Source organism: Elephantulus edwardii, unplaced genomic scaffold (genome assembly GCF_000299155.1).
Source record: "Elephantulus edwardii isolate Elephantulus edwardi_28Jun2011 unplaced genomic scaffold, EleEdw1.0 scaffold00090, whole genome shotgun sequence".
In the NCBI taxonomy this organism is placed as follows: Eukaryota; Metazoa; Chordata; class Mammalia; order Macroscelidea; family Macroscelididae; genus Elephantulus; species Elephantulus edwardii.
This window is the reverse complement of record NW_006399840.1, coordinates 889775-911640: the sequence shown is the minus strand read 5'-3', so window position 1 is coordinate 911640 and position 21866 is coordinate 889775. Positions and strand designations below refer to the sequence as shown.

At 47.2% G+C, this 21866-nt stretch overlaps 1 protein-coding gene across 1 annotated transcript in view; it reads left to right on the top strand.

Annotated features, from left to right (window-relative positions):
- LGR6 (leucine-rich repeat containing G protein-coupled receptor 6) overlaps positions 1-21866 on the top strand; it is a 190490-nt gene that overhangs the window by 58502 nt on the left and 110122 nt on the right. Inside the window, exon 5 of the mRNA XM_006890567.1 lies at positions 5707-5778. Within this exon, the coding sequence (XP_006890629.1) occupies positions 5707-5778 (72 nt within the window). The remainder of the gene's footprint in view (positions 1-5706; positions 5779-21866) is intronic.

Here is a 21866-nt window from a genome sequence, read left to right as displayed (position 1 = left end):
CTCAGCTTTGCCTATGGAGGGACTAGATGGGGTCCCCGGAGGAAGCAGGGGGACCTGTGAAGAGAGGGCACAGAGGCTGAGCACTTTAAGTTCTCCCTTGCATGCTCAGCTTTATTTCTCTCATGTTCAAAGCATCAAGACAGCCCTTTGAGGGCAGAATGCCTGGGAGGACAGGATAGGCAGGAGAGAGGATAAGAAATGTAGTATCTCACTGAATTCCACAGCTGGATAAGATTTTATGAGTCTTCTTTTGAAAGACGAGGGAATAAGGCCCAGAGAGAGGGAGTGACTCGCTTACTCATGGTTATTGCATAATTGATAAAATGGAGACCAGACATTATTAGTAATAACATTAACTAATATTTTATAGGGAGCTCTTGTGGTATAACCCATAAAAAACTGCACACTGGTGATGCCTTTCTGGCAGTTCAAATCCACCAGGAGCTCTGAGGGAGAAAGATGGTCCATCTCCTCTTTTATGATTTACAGCCTCGAAAAGCCCACAGACGAATCAGCTGAGAAGGTTCTGATGCAGCAGCAATGAGAGTGAATATGTCTTCGAGAACTTACCTTCTCTGTCAGACACGGCTCTAAGTGCTTTGTGCAGATGGTTTATTTAATCCACATTATCAGTGTGGGAGGTCAGCACCGTGATTCCCACTTTATGCATGAGGAACACTGAGACCCATAGACTTTTAGTAACTCACACACTAGCATGGGAAACAGGGTTGTCCACCTTTAGAGCCGGCATAAGGAAGCCTGAGAGGTGCAGCCTTACATTCTACCCCTAGAGAAAAATCCAGTTTTTTGTTGTTTGGGTTTTTTTCTACAACTCATGAGTGGAGTATAGACTGGATGGATCAATGTGTGACAGAAGGAATGAGCATTTCTCCCCTAAATGCTGCTCAGAGCCGTGTTCTCTGCTTCCCTGCTGTCTGCCCTCTCTGCTGTCTGCTCTCTGCCCCTGTGTTATCGTCACATCCCCTCCTCCAGGGTCAGGGCATGGACAGGAGATCCTCGGTTTCTGCAGTCCCCAGGGTCTGTCTTTGTCCTCAGCTAGGCCTCTCAAGGGCCCCACCCCATACCCACAATGAGCCTGTCCTTTTTTATTCTTGTGATAATAGTATTTGTTTGGTTCCTGTTTGCTATTCCCATGTGTCTGTGGAAGGCATTTAAGAGAGGTAGCAGGTAAGACGCTGACCGCTGACCGAGTCACAATCACTCGTCATCTAACCCCTCCGAGCTTCCTGGTGCTTACTGTGTTCTGCTGTGATGACAGAGCTAGCGGGGGCACCATGGGTAAGTGCTTGGACTCTGGATCGAAACTTCCTGGGTTCAACACCCAGCTCTATTTGAAAATCAGACGTGACTCTGCATTTCACTCTCAGGACCTGTTCCTATATCTGTAAATGAGGATCGTAACACCTCCCATCTGCCTGGACTATAGTAAGGATAAGTTTGTGTTAAAGCATGTACTAAGGCTGGAACATCAGCTGTGGCTGTCGTCAGGTGCCATCGAGTTGATTGTTGACTCATAGTGGCCCTGTGTTTCAAAAGAAAACAACCCTCTGGGGTTGTCTCGCCTGTGGTCTTCACAGAAGCAGACTAGCAGGTCTTCGCCTGCAGAGACATTGTTGTTAGGTGTTGTTAGTTGACTGCAATGCATAGTGACCCTATGAGCAGATGTTAACCTCTCTCTATCCTGCCCCGTCCTCTCATGCTGTCCCCATGTCAGTCCATTTCCTTGAGGACTGTCCTCTCTTTTGCTGACCCTCTGCCTTTCCCAGCATGATGTCTTTTCCCAAGAACTGGGGTGCCTCCTCTGACAACATGCCCAAAGTATGTGAGACATGCCCGAAGTTTCACCATCTTTGTCTTCTGGAGCATCCTGGTTGCATTTCCTCTTACACAAATTTGTTTGTGCTCTTTGTCAACCCGTTGTATATTCAGTATGATTTACCAGTGCCACAATTCAAAGGCACCAATTCTTCCATCTTACTTAGTTAGTGTTCAATTTTCAAATATGTCTGAAGTAATTGAAAACACTGTGGTTTTAGTCAGGCACACCTTAGTCTTTAAACTGAGACAGTTGTTGTCAACATTTTCAAGAGAGGTCCTTGATTTTCCCATTGTAATACCATTTTGATTTCTTGATTGCTCCTGTCATGGGACAGGGAGCTCTGGTGCTTTAGTGGTAAGGAGTTTCCCTGTCAACTTTGCCTCCACCAACTGCTTCATAGGAAAAAGATGGTAATCTCTTCCCATGCAGTTAACGGCCTCTGATAACTAGCTGGAGGGTCAGTCATGGGTTGGGCCCAACTGCAGGGAACATAACGGCAGCACTACCATGGGTGTTGATTGTAAAATGAAATCTTTGACAACGACAATCTTTTCTCCATCCATCATGATGTTGCCTGTTGGTCCAATGATGAGGATTTTTGTTTTCTTTATGTTGAGATATAATCCACATTTAAAACTATAGTCTTTGATCTTCAATAAGAACTTCATGTATTCTTCACTTTCTGTAAGAAATACTGGGTGAGTTCAAACTATGAATTTTTTTTTAAACTACCAACCTTTGGGTTAACAACCAAATGCTCAAGACATTGCACCACTAAACTCATGTTATTGAGAATAGAATAGAATAGAATAGAATAGAATAGAATAGAACAGAATAGAATAGAAGTATTGTATTTGTTGTTGTTAAGTGCCGTTGAGTCGCTTGCGACTCATAGCGATCCTATGTACAAGAGCCCTAATTGCTGCTTTGTACTGTGCCAGCCTCACCATCTCCGACACACTCATTCCCACCACCCCAATCACAGAATCGATCCATCTCATCGAGGGTCTGCCTCTCCTGCGCTGTCCCTCCACTCTCCCAAACATGATGTCCCTCTCTAAGGACCATCCCTCCTTGCAACATGCCCAAAGTATGTCAGATGTAGCTTCAGAATCCTTGACTCCATGGAGCAGCCAGGCTTCACCCTCTCCAGGACAAACCTGTTTGTTCTCCTAGCAGTCCATGGTATATTCAACACTCTTTTCCAGCACCACAGCTCAAAGGCATTAGTTACCTTTCTATCATCCCTATTCACTCTCCAACTCTCAGATACATAGCATGTAATTGCAAAGACTATAGCCCGGATCAGGTGCACCTTAGTCTCCAGCCTGACATTGTTGCTCTTCAGTACTCTTGAGAGGTCCGTCACAGCTGACTTTCCCAATGCAATTCATCTCTTGATTTCCTGGCTGCTGTTACCAAGAGTTTTGACTGTGGAACCAAGTAAACTAAAACTGTTAACTATCTCAATCTCTTCACCATCCATACTGATGCTGCCAATTTGTCCAGTGGTTAGAATCTTTGTTTTTTTGATGTTGAGCTTCAATCCATATTGAAGGCTACAGTCCTTATAACTCCCCAATTAAAACAGGTTTGGAAGCAGGAGTGGCATCCACTTCTGAAATAGCTTGCCTCTGGAAACTCTATGAACTTGGAGAAATTATAAAAGTTATACAAGTGTTCAGGTCTTTTGTTCATAAAGTCATTATGAGTTGTCTATGACTCAAAGATACTTAACAATGATATAATAATGTAGTCTTCAATATAGATTGAAGCTCAACATCAAGAAGACAAAGATTCTCACCACTGGCCAGTTGGCAGCACCGTGATAGATGGACAAGAGATTGAGGTTGTTGACAATTACAGCTTGCTTGGCTCCACAATCAACTCTTAACATCAGCAGTCAGGAAATAAAAAGATGAATTGCACTGGGAAAATCTTGTGTCAGGGACATCCCTAGAAACTGAAAAGCATTGGTGTCAGTCTTGAGACTAAGGTGTACCTAATCCAGGCGATGATCTTTGCAGTTACTTGTTCTGTATCAGAGAGCTGGACAATGACTAAGGACAACAGAAGAAGAACTGATGCCTTTGAGTTGTGAGGCTGGAGAAGAATCTTGAACATACCATGGACTGCCAAGAAGACAAATAGGTCTGTCTTGGAGAGGATGAAACCAAGTTTCTCCATGGGTGCTAGGATTTTGAAGCTCTGTCTCACATACTTTGGGCACATGGCCAGGAGAAACCAGTCCTTGGAGAAGGACATCATGTTTGGAAGGGTGAAAGGACAGCACAGGATAGGAAAACCCTAGATGAGATGAATTGATAACAGGGGCAAAGAGGGGTAGGTGTGTTGGTGTCAATGAGACTGACTCAGGACAGGACAGGATTCAGAGCCATTGTATATAAGGTCACTATAAGTCTCGGGCGACTTGACACAAAACAACAACATAATATAATAATGTGTATTATTATACTGGATTCAGAAAAGATCAAGAGGTGAGCCACAAGTCCTAGAGTTATCTGAATGATGCTTTTCTTCTGAGTCTCAGGTTTGTCCTCTGAAAGATGGGCTTGACAGTGCTCTCTGGGTGTAGACAATATAGCTCACAGGCTACACCCTCCCTGGCCGAGAAGCTGGCTGGTGGAGGCTGCACACCCTTGGGGGCTGGGCTGGCCCAGGTGCGCCTGCGAGAGGTGGGGCTCCCTCACTCTGCCTAGGGAAGTTCACACTTCCTTCCTCTCTCTTGTCCAGCTAGTCTCTGAAGTCCTGATGTCCACACCCACGTGTCCTCCGGCTCCTCATTTCTAAAGTCCAGGACTAGAGCATTCAGAAGGCAGCTGTCACCAGAGACTCCCTGCCCATTTCTGCCCTTAGGATGGGACAAGTGGGTATTTTGGAGTGCCTTCCTCAATATTTTCCAAACCTCCTCAAGTTCCTGAGGGCCTGGGCTGACAGTCCCTTGTAGGAGGACCCTGAGACCCCATTCTCTGCCTTCAGTCCACACTTGAGTTTCTTCAGGTGCTCCAAGTAACACCAGGACTCCTCTCTACGGGACTGACCTGGCACTCTAAGACTGGGCCTCAGTCTAAGTGGGCAGCTTATTGAGCTGACCACTTCCATTCTTCCTTCTTCTGTAGGATTGTGTGAGACTGTGCCCGCAGAATGGTGCTGACACTCTGGTCCGGGGAACCTGCGACTGTATCTATAGATTGCCTTCCCTTTTCCAAAGAAATCCCCAGACCCACAGCTGGGAAACTGAGGCTGGGAGAAAAACTTTGCATTTCTTTGCATCCTTCTTCCCAACTATTGCTTCAGGTTCCTAGATATACTTATTTCCAGTCCTCACTGCTCTTATCATAAAATGTGTTCGCTCCTATCTCTCCATCTTCCTGTTTACCCCTTACCTCCTCCCAGAAGTCCTTTGGAGGTCTTCCCCCAAATTGAGCCCCTCAATCCTATACTTACTCCATGGTTATGGTAGTGTGTGTATGTGTGTGTGTGTGTGTGTGTGTGTAGGGTTTGGGGACAGCCAGCAGAACTAGGTCTAGGGAGCTCTGGTGGTCTAGTCAGTAGGGATTTACCCGACTAGCCCAGAGACCATGCCTCTCTGGTGTTCAAATCTGCCAGCAAGTCTGAAGGAGAAAGGTGGCCAATGTCCTTCTCATTTACAACCTTGGAAGCCCGGTCAGCTATGAGTGGATTCCAACTAGAAGGCAGTAAGTTTTAGACCTAGGACTTTCTGCAGGGCTCAGGCGCTGGAGTGAGAGGGCAGGTCTGGGGGACTGAGGGTTCAGGGAGCAGCCCTCACCCCAGCCCCACACCCCACATGTAAGTCCTCAAAGCCCTCTTCTCTCTCCCTCCAGGATGCTGCAGAACAACCAGCTGGGAGGAATCCCCGCAGAGGCGCTGTGGAAGCTGCCCAGTCTCCAGTCGCTGTGAGTCATTAGAGAGCCCATCTTGGGAGTCGCCGGCTTCCTGGGGCCTGAGTCACAGCCCCAAGCCCCCCCTGCCTCGGCTTTCCCTCCTCTCCGCACGCCCCCCTCTCCCACCCATGTTCCAGACAGCATGCCGCTCCTGGCTTTGGTTTCCTTGGGGTTTTTGTTGTCGTCAGTGTGTGTATGTGTACACTCGCGTGTGTATTTCGGGGAAGGAAGGCTCCAAGCCGCGCTGGAGGACTGTGGGAATGGGACCTCCCTAGGTGGGGCCACCGGGGCAGGATTCCCGGGGCGATTGGCGTTCTGCCATTGGAGCCTGGGGTGGGAGGTGGGGACTGCCACCCCAAAGAAGCATCAGGAAGGGGCTGTCTCCTCCACCTAGCCTGCACTCGCCCCCAGGGCTCCAGGGTGGGGAGAGCACTAGGCACAAACACTCATTTCCCTTACTTGAGGGTGGGAGCTGAGTCCACCCCCCACCCCCCACCCCCATCCCCCAGGCCACCCAGGATAGATCCGGCCTTTCAAAGAGCCCTGCAGTTTCCGTCCCTTCCCGCAGGGGCATCATGGAAACAAGGGTGGAGCAGGAGCATGTGCTGTGAGGGTAGGGGAGCCTAGCCCACCAGGACCCTCGGGGTCAGGTGTGGGTTTATTCACGCAGGGCACAGGTACTGGGCCTGGAGCAAGGCGGGTGCCCCATTCATGCTTGTTGAACCCAACTCATTCCTCTGGTGTATCTGTACCCACAGTGTGGTCCCTGCGGAGTCGTGCTGCTACCCCAAAGTGCACCTCTCTGGCAGTTCAAATCCACCGGTGGCTGCACAGGAGAAAAGTAAGAAATCTCCGGTGGAATTTACATCCTCTGAAAACTCACTGGAGGGTGAGCTACGAGTCAGTTCTGCTGCCACACCAATGACTATATCCTGAGAGTTTGTTAATATTGTGGGAGCTAAACGGGAGGATAAGTTGGGGACATAGTAATAAGTTGTAATTATGTAGTTTGAGTAGGAACTGACCCATAACTGACTCTTCAACAGGTTTTCAGAGGCAGTGTATTGCATGAGAGGAGATTGCCCATCTATCTACTTCCTAAATAACATGCCCAGGGAAACTATGAACTTTGATAATTGTCGATAGTTATAGAGGGGCTTCAGGCCTTTTGTGTTCGACTCACAACACAACAACAACAACAACCTTAAACAAATCATTGTTGTTGTATGTCATCGAGTTGGAACCGACCCACAGCTGACCCTCCAACAGGTTTTCAGAGGCAGTTAATTGTACTGGAGGAGCCTGCCCATCTGCCTCCCGCGGACCACCTGGTGGATTTGAATCCGGGTCCTTTGGGTTGCCAGTGCAACTCCTTACCACTAGGCCACCAGAGCTGCTTTAACGAAGGCTTGATGTAGTTGTTCTGTGCCATCAAGTCGGAACTGTCCCATTGCTGACCCTCCAAAGGGTTTTCCGAGGCATAGGCCACCAGAGCTCCCTAAGGTATGTTGTTGTTGTTGTTATGTGCCATCAAGTCGCCTGCGACTCATAGCAACCCTATGTACAACAGCCCTAAATCCTGCTCTAGCCTGTGCCAATCGCACGGTCTCCAATATACCTATCCCTATTACCCCAGTGACTGAATCGATCCATCTCATCAAGGGTCTTCCTCTCTTGTGCTGTCCCTCCACCCTCCCAAGCATGACGTCCCTCTCCAAGGACTGGTCCCTCTTTGCAACATATCCAAAGTATGTCAGATGAAGCTTCAGAATCCTTGACTCCAAGGCGCAGCCTGATCTCAGCCTCTCTAGGACGAACATGCTTGTTCTCCTGGCAGTTCATGGTATATTCAATACTCTTTTCTAGCCCCACAGCTCAAAGGCATCAATTCTCCTTCTATCATCCCTAGTCATTGTCCAGCTCTCTGATACATAGCAAGTAGTTACAAAGATCATGGTCTGGATCAGATGCACCTTAGTCTCTAGACTGACATCGTTACTCTTCAGTACTTTGGAGAGGTCTCTGACAGCAGACTTTTCCAATGCAATTTGTCATTTTATTTCCTGGCTGCTGATATCAAGAGTGTTGATTGTGGAGCCACTAAAGATGTTAATAATCTCAATCTCTTTAAACATCTATCATGATGCTGCCAATCAGCCCAGGGGTGAGAATCTTTGTTTTCTTGATGTTGAGCTTCAATACGTATTGAAGGCTGCAGTCCTTGATCTTCTGCAGCAAGTGTTTCAGGTCGTCCTCCTTTTAGGGGGCACTTATTGTACCAGGACACAGGCCTCTGATTCTCTAGACCCATGTGTACTACTGCGCATGTGGAAGACCAAATCCAACCAAATGCCGCTGAGTCAATTCTGACTCACTCTGACATCTCAGAACCATCCTGGTTCTCCCTGAGTTCAAGGAGGAAGAAGGTGGGAAAGATGGTTTTCCTCCTCAGGACTGCTTCCCAGGTCCCCATACACCATGAACAGTTGGTGGGTCCAACTCTTTAGGCCCAGGCTCACAGTGGAAGCCCTGCTTCCTTCCTGATTCCTGACTTGCTCTCCGTGCTACACCTACCGTTGGGCAGGGCTTTCCTCTTCCCTCCTGTCCTGGGCATCTTCCAGCTTCCTACTGCTCTCCAAGTCTGCACCCCACCACGTGCCAGGGGCAGACCTGCTGCTGCTTTCCCTCATCCTCTCACCTCTCTGCCTCTCCTCCCAGCAAATACTGAGCCTCTTGCCCCAGGAACTTCCTTTCCCTCCACCCGGGGTCACCACTGTATAGGGGGTCCATAGAGGCCAGAGTCAAAGACTTCTAAAGGTAGACTAGGCTAAGTGTTTGCAAAGCAGGGGAAGAAAAAAAAAATTAACAACACACAAACAAAAAATTAAGGGAGGGGGGATTTGATATTTCACTAAAAGTCCCACAGAGGTTAGTCTAAGGGGAAAATTATGCCTTTGATAGTCCTCTGGAGACTAAGGTGTGTCTGATACAGGCCATGGTCTTTGCAATCACTTCTTATGCATCAGAGAGTTGGACAATGACTAGGGAGGATAGAAGGAGAATTGATGCCTTTTAGCTGTGGTGCTGGAGAAGAGTATTGAGAATACCATGGACTGCTAGGAAAACAAACAGATTAATCCTGGAGAGGGTTAAACCAGGCTGCTCCTTGGAGGCAAGGATTCTGGGGCTTCGTCTGACATACTTTGGACATGTTGTGAGGAGAAACCTGTCCTTGGAGAAGGACATCATGCTTGGGAGGGTAGAGGGACAGAGCAGGAGGGGAAGACCCTCTATGAGGTGGATTGATTTAGTGACTGGGGTAATTGGGATGGGAGTGTCAGAGACAGTGAGATTGGCACTGGGCAGCAAGATCTAGGACTGTTGTACATAGGGTCGCTATGAGTCACAAGTGACTCAACAGCACATAACAACAACAACGAAGATATATATCATAAAACATTTGCAAATCTAATACTTTCCTGTGTCTAATTAATTTGATGAAATTTACTGCATTCGTCCTCTTACATCATTATCACTTTACTTTTTCTTCGTGAGATTTTTACCATTTATTTTGAGCTAAAGTTCATTGTTTCTTTTAAATGGTGGATGACACCTTTAGGATGCTGGCCTGCTGCCACCGAGTCACTTACAACTTGCCTTCTGTCGGGTTTCTAGGCTGCAAATTTTTACAGGGGCAGGCTGCCCACACACCTTTCTCCCTGAACGTAGCTGGTAGATTTGAACTAATGACCTTTTGGTTAACAGCTCAGCAGATAATGCACCATGCTACCTGGGTCCTTTGGGTGTTTAGAGCTTCTAAGGGTCTTGTCTTTCAGACTAGACATGGAGCTATTATGCTACATAGGTATTATTTCCTACTCTTTCTGGGAAATGGATAGCCCCCCGTAACTAAAAGAACTCGATAGTTAACTTTCACCACTAGTGCCGTTACTTCCTACTCTCCTTTGATTGAAAGGCAAATGAATATAGATTTTACCTTTTGCAAAACTTCCCCTGTGAAGAGAGTACTGACTTGTGAAGCAGAGAACTTGTTTCACGTAGCCTTTTGGAGCCTCAGTTTCTCCTTCTTCAAGTTGGGGATCATAACTTATCTTCCCTCCTGACTCACAGGATTGTCGTGAAGATCAAATACACAGTAAATGAGAGAGGGGTTTGAGTGGACGAGATTCCATACGGCTGTGAGTGGTGGTATTGTTGTGATGTTTCAGCTAGTTGTTGACGCATCCATTTCACAAATGTTTCCAAGACTTTACTGAGGAGGCAAAAGCTGGGTTAAGCCTTGAAGGGTTAGTGTTAGTGAGGTAAAGAGGCAGGGAAGAGCATTCCAAGCAAGGGATGGTGGTGGTGGTGGTTGTTGTTGTTAGGTGCCGTCCATTCCTATGGATCTTGGCAAATGTCTGCCATTAATTACTGTGTCACATAGAACAGTTTCCCTGCCTGAAAAATACCCTGAATCCCTGGAAACCACTAATCATTTCACTGTCTATAGTTTTGCTTTTCTCTGAATGTTCTATATTCGGGATCCTACTGTGTATAGCTTTTCAGATTGGCTGCTTGTGTGTCTATTTTGCAGTTGAGTCAGAACTGACCGTTACCTGACCCTCCAGTGGGTTTTCAGAGGCAATAAATAGCATGGGAGGAGATTGTCCATCTTTCTCCTGGAGCAGCTGGTAGATTTGAACTTCGTTCCTCTGGGATCGCAGTGCAGTTTCTTCTTGTTGTTGTTATGTGTCATCAAGTTGCCTGTGACTCATAGTGACCCTATACACAACAGCTCTGAGTCCTGCTCTGTCCTGAGCCGGTATTACTGACTTCAACATTCCATTTACCCAGTTATTGTGTCAATCCATCTTATCTGGGGTGTTCCTCTCCTGCGCTGTCCCTCCACCCTTCCAAGCATGATGTCCTTCTCCAAGGATCGGCCTTTCCTGGTCACATGCCCAAAGTATATGAGACAGAGCTTCAAAATCCTGGCTTCGAAGGAGAAACTTGGTTTCACCCTCTCCAAGACAGAATTTTTTGTTCTCCTGGCAGTCTGTAGTATGTTCAAGATTTTTCTCTAGCACCACGACGCAAAGGCATCAATTCTTGTTCTGTTATCCTTAATCACTGTCCAGCTCTCTGAAACATAGCAAGTAATTGTGAAGTCCATGACCTGGATCAGGTGCACCTTAGTCCCTAGATTGACAGCATTACTCTTCAGCACTCTGAAGAGGTCCCTAATGGCAGACTTCCCCAAAGCATTTTTATTTTGATTTCCTGACTGCTGGTGCCAACAGTATTGATTGTGGAGCCAAAACTCTAATTGTTAACAACTTCAGTCTCTTCTCCATCTATCATGGTGCTGCCAATTGGCCCAGTGGTGAGAGTCTTTGTTTCTTGATGTTAAACTTCAATCCATATTGAAGACTACAGTTCTTGACCTTCTGCAAGAAATGCTTCAGATTCTCTTCAGCTTTGACAAGCAAAGTTGCATTAGCAGGTTGTTGATGAGTCTTTCTCCAATCCTAAGGCCACACTCCTTCTCATAAAGTCCAGCCTCTCAAATGATCTGTTCTGCATATAGATTGAAAAGGTATGGAGACAGGATGCATCCCTTATGCACACCTTTCCTGATTTTGAACCGTGCGGTGTTTCCCTGCTCTGTTCTGATGACTGCCTTCTGGTCCAAGTATAGGTTTCACATGAGCACAACCAAGTGTTCTTGGATTCCCATTTTCCACAAGGCTAGTCAAAATTTGTTGTAATCTACACAGTCAAATGCTTGAAACATTGCTCTAGTAACTCTTTTGCTTTCAGCCAAGATCCATCTGACAATTGACAACAATGTCTCTAGTGCCACAGCATTTTCTAAATCTAGCTTGTATTTCTTGTCAAGCTCTCTGTTAATGTACTGTTCCAGTTGTTTTTGGATAATCTTCAGCAGGATTTTGCTTGTGTGTGATATTGTTTGATAATTTCCACTCTCTGTCAGATCATCCTTTTTTTGAGTTAGGAATAAATATGGATCTCTTCTAGTCAATTGGCCAGGTTGTTGTCCTCCAGATTTCTTGACACAACCTGCTGAGCAGGTACAGAGAAACATCTGTTTGTTAAGTTTCTTATCCCTATCCCTATTCCTATGTATTTGATTTTCCACTGTGTTTCTTTCATGACCTGAGGAGAATTTTAGCAAGAGAGAAGTGTGAGGAATTTGCACTGCTGAAAAATCATTCTTCTAACAGTCAGGGAGGACATCCTGGAGGTGGTGAGCCAGTGTCAATTGAAGGAATATGATGGCAGTCCAAGAAAAGTCCAAGTTCTGGTGAAAGGCACAGCTGGTGAACTCTAGAAATATCCAGAAGCCATGTAATAAGGACTCTGAATCAGACTGCCTTTGTCCAGCCTTCTACTCCAGGGCACATTCCTTAACTCCCTTGCTCCCACTTTGTTACCTACTGCAGATGATAAGAGTATCTCTCTACCTCAGTGGAACAGAATGAAATGAATATATGTAAAAGACTTGGAATGGTACTTTTGCTACTGTTACTATAGTTATTTTTACTACTAGTAATGGTAGGAGAGCCCTGATGGCAAAGAGCTTATATGTTGGTCCACCAGCCAAAAGATCAGTGGTTCAAATCTACCAGCCATTCTATAGGAAAAAGATGGGCAGTCTCTTGACATGAAGATTCCTCTCCTAAGAAACCCAGTGGAAGGTCAACGTAAGTCGGAAGTGACTTAATGTGAGTGAGTTTTGAGTGAGGAAGAGAAGTAATAATAACTGGATAAAGAAGTTGAGAGAAAGGGGGAGTGATGAGGGGCTCAATTGTCTTATTTTGGTATTGGGGTCAAAGAGAGTCACCAAGAGCCTAGTGTGTAAGAGCTAAGGGTATGCATGTTTAAAGAGTAGTGAGTGGATAGTGAACTCCAGAGGATGAGCAGAGAAGACAGGAGGTAGCAGGAAAAAAGGCACTATGCTAATGTTCTTCTAATGGCCCTCTGGTGGCCCAGGGGTAAAAAGCTGCTCTGCAATCCTGAAGGCACTTGGTTCAACTCCACCAGCTGCTCCATGGGAGAAAGGTGGGCAATCTCCTCCTGTGCAATTAACTGTCTCCGAAAACCCTTGGAGGGTCAGCTACGGGTCGGTTCTGACTTGATGGTGCACAACAACAGCAATGCCCTTTTAGGATGGGTTGTATTTGTTGGTGCCTGTAAATAGGATGACTGAAATCCTAGGCAAACTGGACAGGAGCATGGTTAGAATGGGGAATGGGGGTAGGAGAGACATGTAATGCAAACTGAGGTCTCTGTACAGAAGGTGTTATGTCCTGAGCTTTTGGAACCTGTGGGATTCAAGGAGGCACCATCTTGGGCCTCAGAGTGAAGCGCTGCCCCTACCTCGTGCAGGTTCCTCCTCATAGTCCATTACCGCCACCAATTCTGATTTATGGCCACCTCGTGTGTGTGTGTGTGTGTGTCTATACTCCACAAGGTTCTTGTTGAATTTTTTTTACCTTCGTTTTTGCAATCGATTCTCCACTTCCTACCACGATAGGGTTTCAAGGGTAACTAGATGGCCAGGCCTTTCTTCTAAGACACTTCCAGGTGAATTCAAACTGTCAACCTTTCACTTAGAGTGGAAGGGAGCTAACCATTCACACCACCCAGGAACTCCAGTAAAAGCAAGTCCAACCGGCTGAAAGATAATGGAGGAAACAGCAGTTTTTTTGAGCACCTTTTGTGCCTGCGCTATATATAACATGTTCTACAAGCATTGTCTCATTTCATTCACATTCTCACATTGTAATCATGCTTAATTCACAAAAACTCCTCTAAGAATTGCCATCTCTCTTTCCAGATGAGGAAATAGCCACCTGGACAAGTTAAGGGCTCTTCCAAGATCAGAGCTAGTGAGTGAGGGAAGACAGGACTAACCTAAAGTAGTGTTGGTGTCAAAGGCTGTGCCTTTTTCTGTCCAGGCTGCAAGGGAAGCCCCTTATTGGTGGCCATCATTATGTGACCAACTCTCTAGAACAACCACCCAGTAGAAATGCCCTCCTTCTGGTTGGAAGTCGAACAATCAAGAAACATTTAGGAGCACACCCTCTGCTCATGCCCCTCTGAGGGTGGGATGCCTTTTTCAGTGCAGGACACAAGCTCTGTGAGGGGCTATTTCTAAAGAGAGGGCCCTTCAAAGGCTCATTCTCGGTCCCTCAGGGAAGGCTTACTCTTATGTTCCACTCCCTACCAGCTAGAACCAAATGCAGGGCAGTAGTGGGTTTGGGAGAGTCAGGAGTAGGGCTAGGACTAGGGGACGGGGCCAGCTGGCCTGGCGTGCCAGCCCCAAGTACCTAGGTGGACGGGGCGCACAAGCTGTTTGGTTTGGCACCTGGATTGGTGGCACCAGCTCCACAACACCCCCTCCCTGTTATACTTGCTTCTCCCCAGCATGGAAGGGGAAGGGTGCAATGCCAGACTTGTCCCGCCAGGCCCGAGCCAAGGCCAAGAGAAATCATGGGAAGCCAGCGGAGGGGAGGGGGAAGTAGAAGCTGGGTTGGGGTGAGGCAGGATAAGGGGAAGTACATGGAAAAGCAGAAAAAACAGCTTAGAAGGAGCTGGAGGCTGAGGTGGGGTATGGCCTGGGCAGTTCCGGCTGGCTGGTCCCAGAAGAAGCATCGGAAAAGCACAGTGGCAGCAATAAAGGGGAGAAAACAGAACAACAGTCGGATCTCAGACACCCTTGGGGGGAAATGCGTAATTGCAAAGGATAGCCACATGAAACCAGCCAGCACTGTGAACCGGGGGAAATTAATCAAGAGCAGTGCCAGACTCCAAACAGAAACCCTACTTAGAACCACCACAACCCTCCCAGCCCAGCTGGCCGTCCAGAAGACCGCTGCCTGCTGCTGAGGGGAACACAGTGGTGAAGCCAAGAGAGACGCGTGTCTGCTCATGTGCACAGGGGGTAGCTGGGCTCTGGGCGATGGGATCCTGTGGGAGCTATGACTTTCACTCATCACAGGTTAATATTCTAAGTGCACTTACCTTGTTTAATCCTGAAAGTCCTCTGAGATTCCCATTTTATAGATGGGGCAGCTTAAAGCCCAGAGAAGTTAAGTCTCTTGCCTGAGGTCACCCAGCGAGGAGGCAGCAGAGCTAGAATTCTAAAACAGTAGTAGCTCTGATTCCAAAGTATCTTGTTATTAACCTCCATGCCTTAGTACTTTTCATAACCTACAAAGCTTTTAGAGTTCAGAGACTTTAACTCAAATCTTGATGCTGTCACCAATTAGCTATATGAATATGGGCAAGTGACCCTCTGAACTTAAGATTCACTGTTTCTAAGATGGGAGGGTCAAATGAGTAGGCTGGCAGACATATCCAAGAGGGTAGCATGAGGCAGATTTAGGAAATTCCCAACAGGGTCACTGGCTCTGATCTCAATTCACTTACAGTCACTGCATGCTTCTTCCCAATGGCCGTCAGTTTCTCTCTTTCCTGAACCTCTCCAGTCTCCTGGAAATATTTTCCGGTAAGATAAGAAGGACAGCTCTGAGCTTCTCTAGGAGAATGGATGAACCCTTGAAGCCAGTCTCAGAGATCTGACGAGGACTGGGATTGGAAATGTTTCCGACAAAGAACAGGCCTCTCGCTCTGTATTTCAGACCTTCCTGCACAGCACAGTTGCATCTCCACTTCAGTGACTGCGACCAGGTTAATCATAATTAACACTTGGATACTACCAGGTCCTTTTCATCCACTGTCTCAATTAATCCACTTCATACTCCATGAGGGGAGTTCTGGTGGCCTAGTGCGACAATGCCAAAGGCACTTGGTTTGAATCCACAAGCTGTTCCGAGGGAGAAGGCTGAGCAGTCTCCTTCCATGAGATTTACTGCCTCTGCCAACCTGCAGGAGGGTGACCTATATACATTGGCTCCAATTTGACAGCACACAGCAACAATAATACTCGGTGAGTTGGTTACAATTAGTTTTGTCAACACCCTTATTTTATAGATAAGAACACTGAGGCACAGAAGGGCTAAGTGACTTGATGAAGGTCACATAGCCAGAATGTAGTAAATCTAGGGTCAAACTCAAGCAGGCTGGCCCACAGACTATGCCATTAAGCACAGCACTGGGCTGCCTTCCAACAGCAATTTTGGGAGGAGGGGTTGAATGAGAAGATAACAAGTACTGGAGAATGAGCCTTTAGTGGCCTCTGGACCAAGCTATTTCCAGAGCATTTGCTTCCAGAGCTGGCTGCAGGCTGTAAGTTCTGTTAGATGGGTATGGTGTTGTTGGTGGTGTTCTTGTCGTCAGTCAACTACCTATGAAAAATAGCTCTAAACCCTACCCTACCTTGAGCCAATCTCACTGTCTCTGACACACCTGCCCCTATCACCACAGTCACTGTGTCAATCCATCTCATCCGGGGTCTTCCTCTCCTGCACTGACCCCTCTACCCTTCCAACCATGATGCCTCTCTCCAAGGTCTTGACCCTCCTGGCAACATAGTCAAGGTATAGGAGACAGAGTTTCAAAATCCTTGCCTCCAAAGAGAAACCTGGCTTCACTCTCTCTAGGATAGACCTGTTTGTTCTCTTGGCATGTCCAGTACTCTTCTCCAACACCATAGCTCAAAAGTGGCAATTCTTCTTCTGTCATCCTTAGTCATTGTCCTGCTCTTAGATACATAGCAAGCAATGGAGAAGACCATGGCCTGGATCAGGAGCACCTTAGTCTGTAGACTGATATCATTGCTCTTTAGCACTTAGGAGCGGTCTTTGACAGCCAATTTCCCTAATGCAATTTGTCTTTTGACTACTGGTGCCAAGAGTGTTGAATATGAATCCGAGCAAGATGAAAGTGTTAACAACCTCAATCTTTTCTCCATCTATCATGATGCTGCCAATTGGCCCAGTGGTGAGAATCTTTGTTGTTGTTGAGATTCAATCCATATTGAAGACTGCAGTCCTTGACCTACAGCAAATGTATGAAACTGACTAGTTTCTGACCTTACCCTGGGAGTGCTAGGAGTTGAGTGGAGTGTGGGTTGAGGGGATAGTGCTGCGTGCCTGAGGAGTTGGGGGCTGCTGACAGGTTCAATCCTAATCACTCTCAGCCTTGATTGGATCCCCCAATGAGTCTGTGAGAGGATACACCAGGATGATTTTCCTAATAACTATCTGCTTGCAAAGAGCAGTAAAACGCCTCTGGGACCTTTTGGCCAGAAACATTTCAAGAACTAGCATGCACACATAGCCTTCCCACTTTACAGACAGCTCTGGGGTGAAGTGCAGTGGGAAAGTGCCTTGCTTAATATTTCTTAGAAAATTAGAGATGGAGCCAACGTGGAATTGAGTAGTGTTGTGGTAAATGTAGAAGGAGCCTAACTCTGGCCCTTACTCCACAGCCTCCTTGAAGTAAACCTTCAAGAGGCCCTAGTAGGAGGTCTGAACCATTGCAAGAGAAGGACCCACATTTGCATGTGCCCAAGAAGTCCTTGGAGGATGCATTTTCTCAGGGTTCCTGAGCACTGCAGGAGAAAGGAGAATATCATGTGGAACAAGAAAGGGGATCTTTTGAGGGAGGCACCAAGGATGCAGAAAAGCTAACACAGTTATGGAGACAGTTGGCACCCAGTGATTCTCAAAGGATGGTTTCTCAACCCAAACCATCTATATCTCCTGGGTCCCCTATTCAAAATGCAAATACTCAGGTTCTACTTCTGACCTACTACATCAGAATCTCTGGGGGTAGCCTGCCACCTGCATTTTAACAAACCCCTCCCCAGCTAATTCTGATGCTTGTTAAAGATAGAAGAAAGGGGTCTGTTTGTTTCCTAGAAGTACCTTAACAAATGACCGCAGATTGGATGGCTTGAAACAATACAAATTTATTCATTCACAGCTCTGGAGACCAGAAGTCCAAAATGAAGGTGTTGGTTGGGCCACACTCCCTCTAGAGACTTCAGGGAGGTGTCTGTCCTTCTCTATTCCTGTTTCTGGGAATGGTTGGGATTGTCTGTCTTGTTCGAGCATCACGCCCACCTCCCCCTCTGTCTCTGCTCTCTTCTGTGTATTTTCCATAACGACACTTGTCACTGGAATTCTGGCCCACCCAGATGATCTAGATGACCTCATCTTAACATCCTTCTTAACATGTGCAAAGATTCCATTTCCAAATAAAGTCACATTTCTAAATTCTAGGGCCTAGGATGTGGACATTTGTCTTTTGGAACCACCATGGAATCTGTTAGGGCGCTCTGGTGGCCTAGTGGTAAGGAATCACGCTGCCAACCCAAAGGCAGGAGGTTCGAATCCAGCAGCTGCTGTGTGGGACAAAGATGGGCAATCTCCTCCTGTGTGATTTACTGCCTCTGAAAACCCTGTGGAGGGTCAGCGATGGGCCAGTTCCGACTCGATGGTACACAACAACATGCAACCTGTTGAAGTGTTGGACTGTTACCCAAAAGGTCTAAAGTTGGAACCGACCAGCTACTCTGCAGGAGAAAGATGAGACCATTTCTTCCTGTTAAAGTTTCCATGAAGATCACAGGCCATGGTCTTTGCCATCATTTGTTATGCATCAGAGAGTTGGACAATGACTAGGGAGGATATAAGGAGAATTGATGTCTTTGAGCTGTGGTGCTGGAGAAGAGTATTGAGTGTACCATGGACTGCCAAGAAAACAAACAGATTCATCCTAGAGAGGGTTAAACCAGGCTGCTCCTTGAAGGCAAAGATTCTGAAGCTTCATCTGACATACTTTGGACATGTTGCAAGGAGGGACCAGCCCTTGGAGAAGGATATCATGCTTGAGAGGGTGGAGGGACAGCGCAGGAGAGGAAGACCCTCGATGAGATGGATTGATTCAGTCACTGGGGTAATGGTGGTAGGTGTGTCGGAGACAGTGAGATTGGCATAGGATAGAGCACTTTTTAGGGCTGTTGTACATAGGGTCACTATGAATTGCAGGCAACTCGACGGCACATAACAACAACAACAGTCTATTACCAGGGGGTAAGGCTCGTAGATGGGGAGGAAAAAGGAGCCTGGTTTCTGTGGCAAAATGAACCCTCCAGGGTTGAACAGCTCAAGAGGAAGCAAACAGATGCATTCAAGAGCAGGAGGGATGAGGCTGTTGTCTCTGCAGTGAGGGCAGCTGGGAAAGTAAGGCCCAGAAATGAATGGCAGGAGGGGGGGGGACAACAGGGACTGAGTAAGTCTAGGCCACTGTGCTCTCAGGCCTCATTCCTGACAGTGCCCAGGCTGCACTGGGCGAGGTCCCCCCAAGCTGTCCCTGAGCTCTGCAGGTGACTAGTGAATGTTGTTGGCACTGCCCACTTGCTTGTCCGCTAGAGAGAGCCCCGAGGTGCAGCCGTGCTGTGGGGCCTAGCTGAGGGGTCCCCAGGGACGCGCGAGGTGGCAGATGGCCTCCGGAGCACAGCTATTTCAGGCTCCGTGATTATATGCTACTGTATTTGGATCTCTCCAAGGTTCCGGGAGTTGATTACTATATGCGTTTGGGGCAGAGGCTGCCCTGAGGTGGGCGGACACGCGGGCAGCCCCCTGCAGCCGAGGAGAGTCTAACATGGGTAATTTGGCTCCTGCATGATACTAGGACGGTGTCTGTGGTGGGCTGGGCGCTGGGCCCCAGTGGAGGTTCTTTCAGTGGTAAACGCTGGTCTGGGATGGAGCTGTCCAAGCCAGGCCACCCAGGAGCAGCATGGTGCCTCAGTCCCATGGGGATCACCTCAGACCAGGCGTGTGAGTCTCCTGACCCTCCTTTCCCTCACCCGGGCTTTGGTGCTGAGGTGCTGCCTGCAGGGGCTTTCTTGAGCCAGCCTGCTCCCTGCTGGCTGAACCCATCACTGTTTAACCAGGCCTGAGAGAGGCAGGGGCGGCCAGGGAGGGGGTGTTGGGAATAGATTACCTAGATTTGGTTTAAGTGCATGGGGAGGGGGCTTGGCAGAGCCGTAGAGTGGGGTGATTCCTCACCCCCTACAACCCCACAGGCAAGGTTTTGCTTTAACTTCCTTTCCTTGGCATTATGGCCCCTCTGGAGTCCACACTGCAGAGCTTGGCCTTGATTCTGGGTGTGTCCAGAGCAAAACACAGACTCATTCACTGGTCCTCACTCTCGTCTGCCCTTCATTTATTTAAGCTTTGTTCAGTGCCTGGAATGCCTGTCCCACAAGGTACTGAGATAAGTAAGACAAGAGACCTGCCTTTCAACAACTCTCTCTCTTTCTCCCTCTGTCTTTCTCTCTTTCTCTTGCGCTTTCTCTCTCTCTCTCTCTCTCTCTCTCTCTCACACACACACACACACACATACACACACACACACACCTCCCCCCCTTCACTTTGGCTCCCTAGTCCCTATGTAGACTTAAGTCTCTAAGGCAAGAAAGTGGTGCAAGTGAAAATGATGCAAAATTATCACTCCAAGGCTGAAAGGGAATTGACTAAAAGCCATGATGAAAACCAGATGAAGCCCAGTATGTGTAGTAAGAACCAAACTGATTATGTTTGTTGAGTGCTTACTACACAAGGCTCAGTACTTAAGAAGACCTTGCACAAGTCTCCCAGATTACTATGGTCTCCATGAGGCATGGGAAGCTGATCACAGAAATGGTAAATCAGGATTCCATGACTGTACTCTTAGCCTCTATTCTAGACCATGCAAAGGGCAACTCTGAGGGACTGTAATAGTTTCCAAGGCTGTCTGCTTTGTAATACTAACTCACTTATCACTCATTGCCGTGGGGTTGGAATTGACTCAGAGCAGATCCTCCAGTGGGTGTTCTGGAAGCTGTAAATTGCATAGAAGAAGAAGCCTTTCTCCTGAAGGGCTGCTGGTGAATTCGAACTGTTCTACTCACATTAAAAGCAAACTCACTGCCATCAAGTTAATTACAACACATAGCAATTGATGCTCTGTTGGGCTTCCAAGGCTACAAATCTTCTTGAGAGGAAACTGACTCTCTTTCTCCAGTAGAATAGTTGGTGGATTTGAACCACATTTCTACCACAGACCAGTTGGTGGATTGAACCACAAAAGACAGGTTAGCTTTTAGGTTAACTGTACCGCTAACTGTGGACCACATCACCAGAGCTTTAAAAGTAGATTCCCAGGATTTTCTGAGATCTCTTGAGTGAGAATCTTGGTTCTAATATGGACGGAAGGAGTGGTGACCACTACTCTGATCCGTGTGTCTGTGTGGTCCATTCATCAAATGGGAGATTGTTAGGAATGGATAAACTCAAGCCCTGTCCCACCACTGTTGACTCAGAATCTGCATTGTAACTGGACCCTCCACCCTTGAGGTGATTAGTATGCAATTAACATTTGAAAAATCACTCTTCTTTTTGCCCAAGGGGACCTGGTGGCATTGTGCTTTACATGTTGGGCTGCCAATCCTAAGGTTGGCAGTTTGAATCTATGGGAGAAAGATGAAAGTGTCTCCTCTTGTTAAGACTTGCAAACCAGATGAATGGAGGGTCTCCGTGAGTTGGACTTGAGGACAGTTTGATTGGTTGGAGGTCTTTTAGTCCAAGGAGCCCCAGTAGTGCAGTAGTTAAAACATTTGGGGGGGGGGAAGCAACCAATGACAAAACATTTGGCAATAAGCCAAAAGATTGGCAGTTCGGAACCACTGAACCGTTTTGTGAAGGAAGATGTGGCGATCTTCCCCGCTAAAGATTTACAGCCTTAGAAACCTGATGGGGCAGTTCTACTGTGTTCAACAGGATCACTGTGCATCAGAATCAACCCACAGTGGCGGGCTTGGTTCTTTGGTCCAGCAGCTTCAGGGACATCCTGCCTTCTGTTTCAAGTAAAGTTAACATGGCAAGCAATCATTACTAGCTATCTATTGGACCTTGCCCCCAGGACCTTAGAACTTCCTGTCAGAAGTCTCTAACTCTTAGAATTTTTCTTTCCTTGTCATCAGATGTGCACATGGGATGAAAATATAAGATCTGAATTTAGGTGTATGCTCAACCGGAGCCAGTGAGCCAGATGACCTCTAGCCAATGCCTATAGACACACAATGGTTAGTTTGAGAACGTCCCAGCTGTCTGTAACCACAA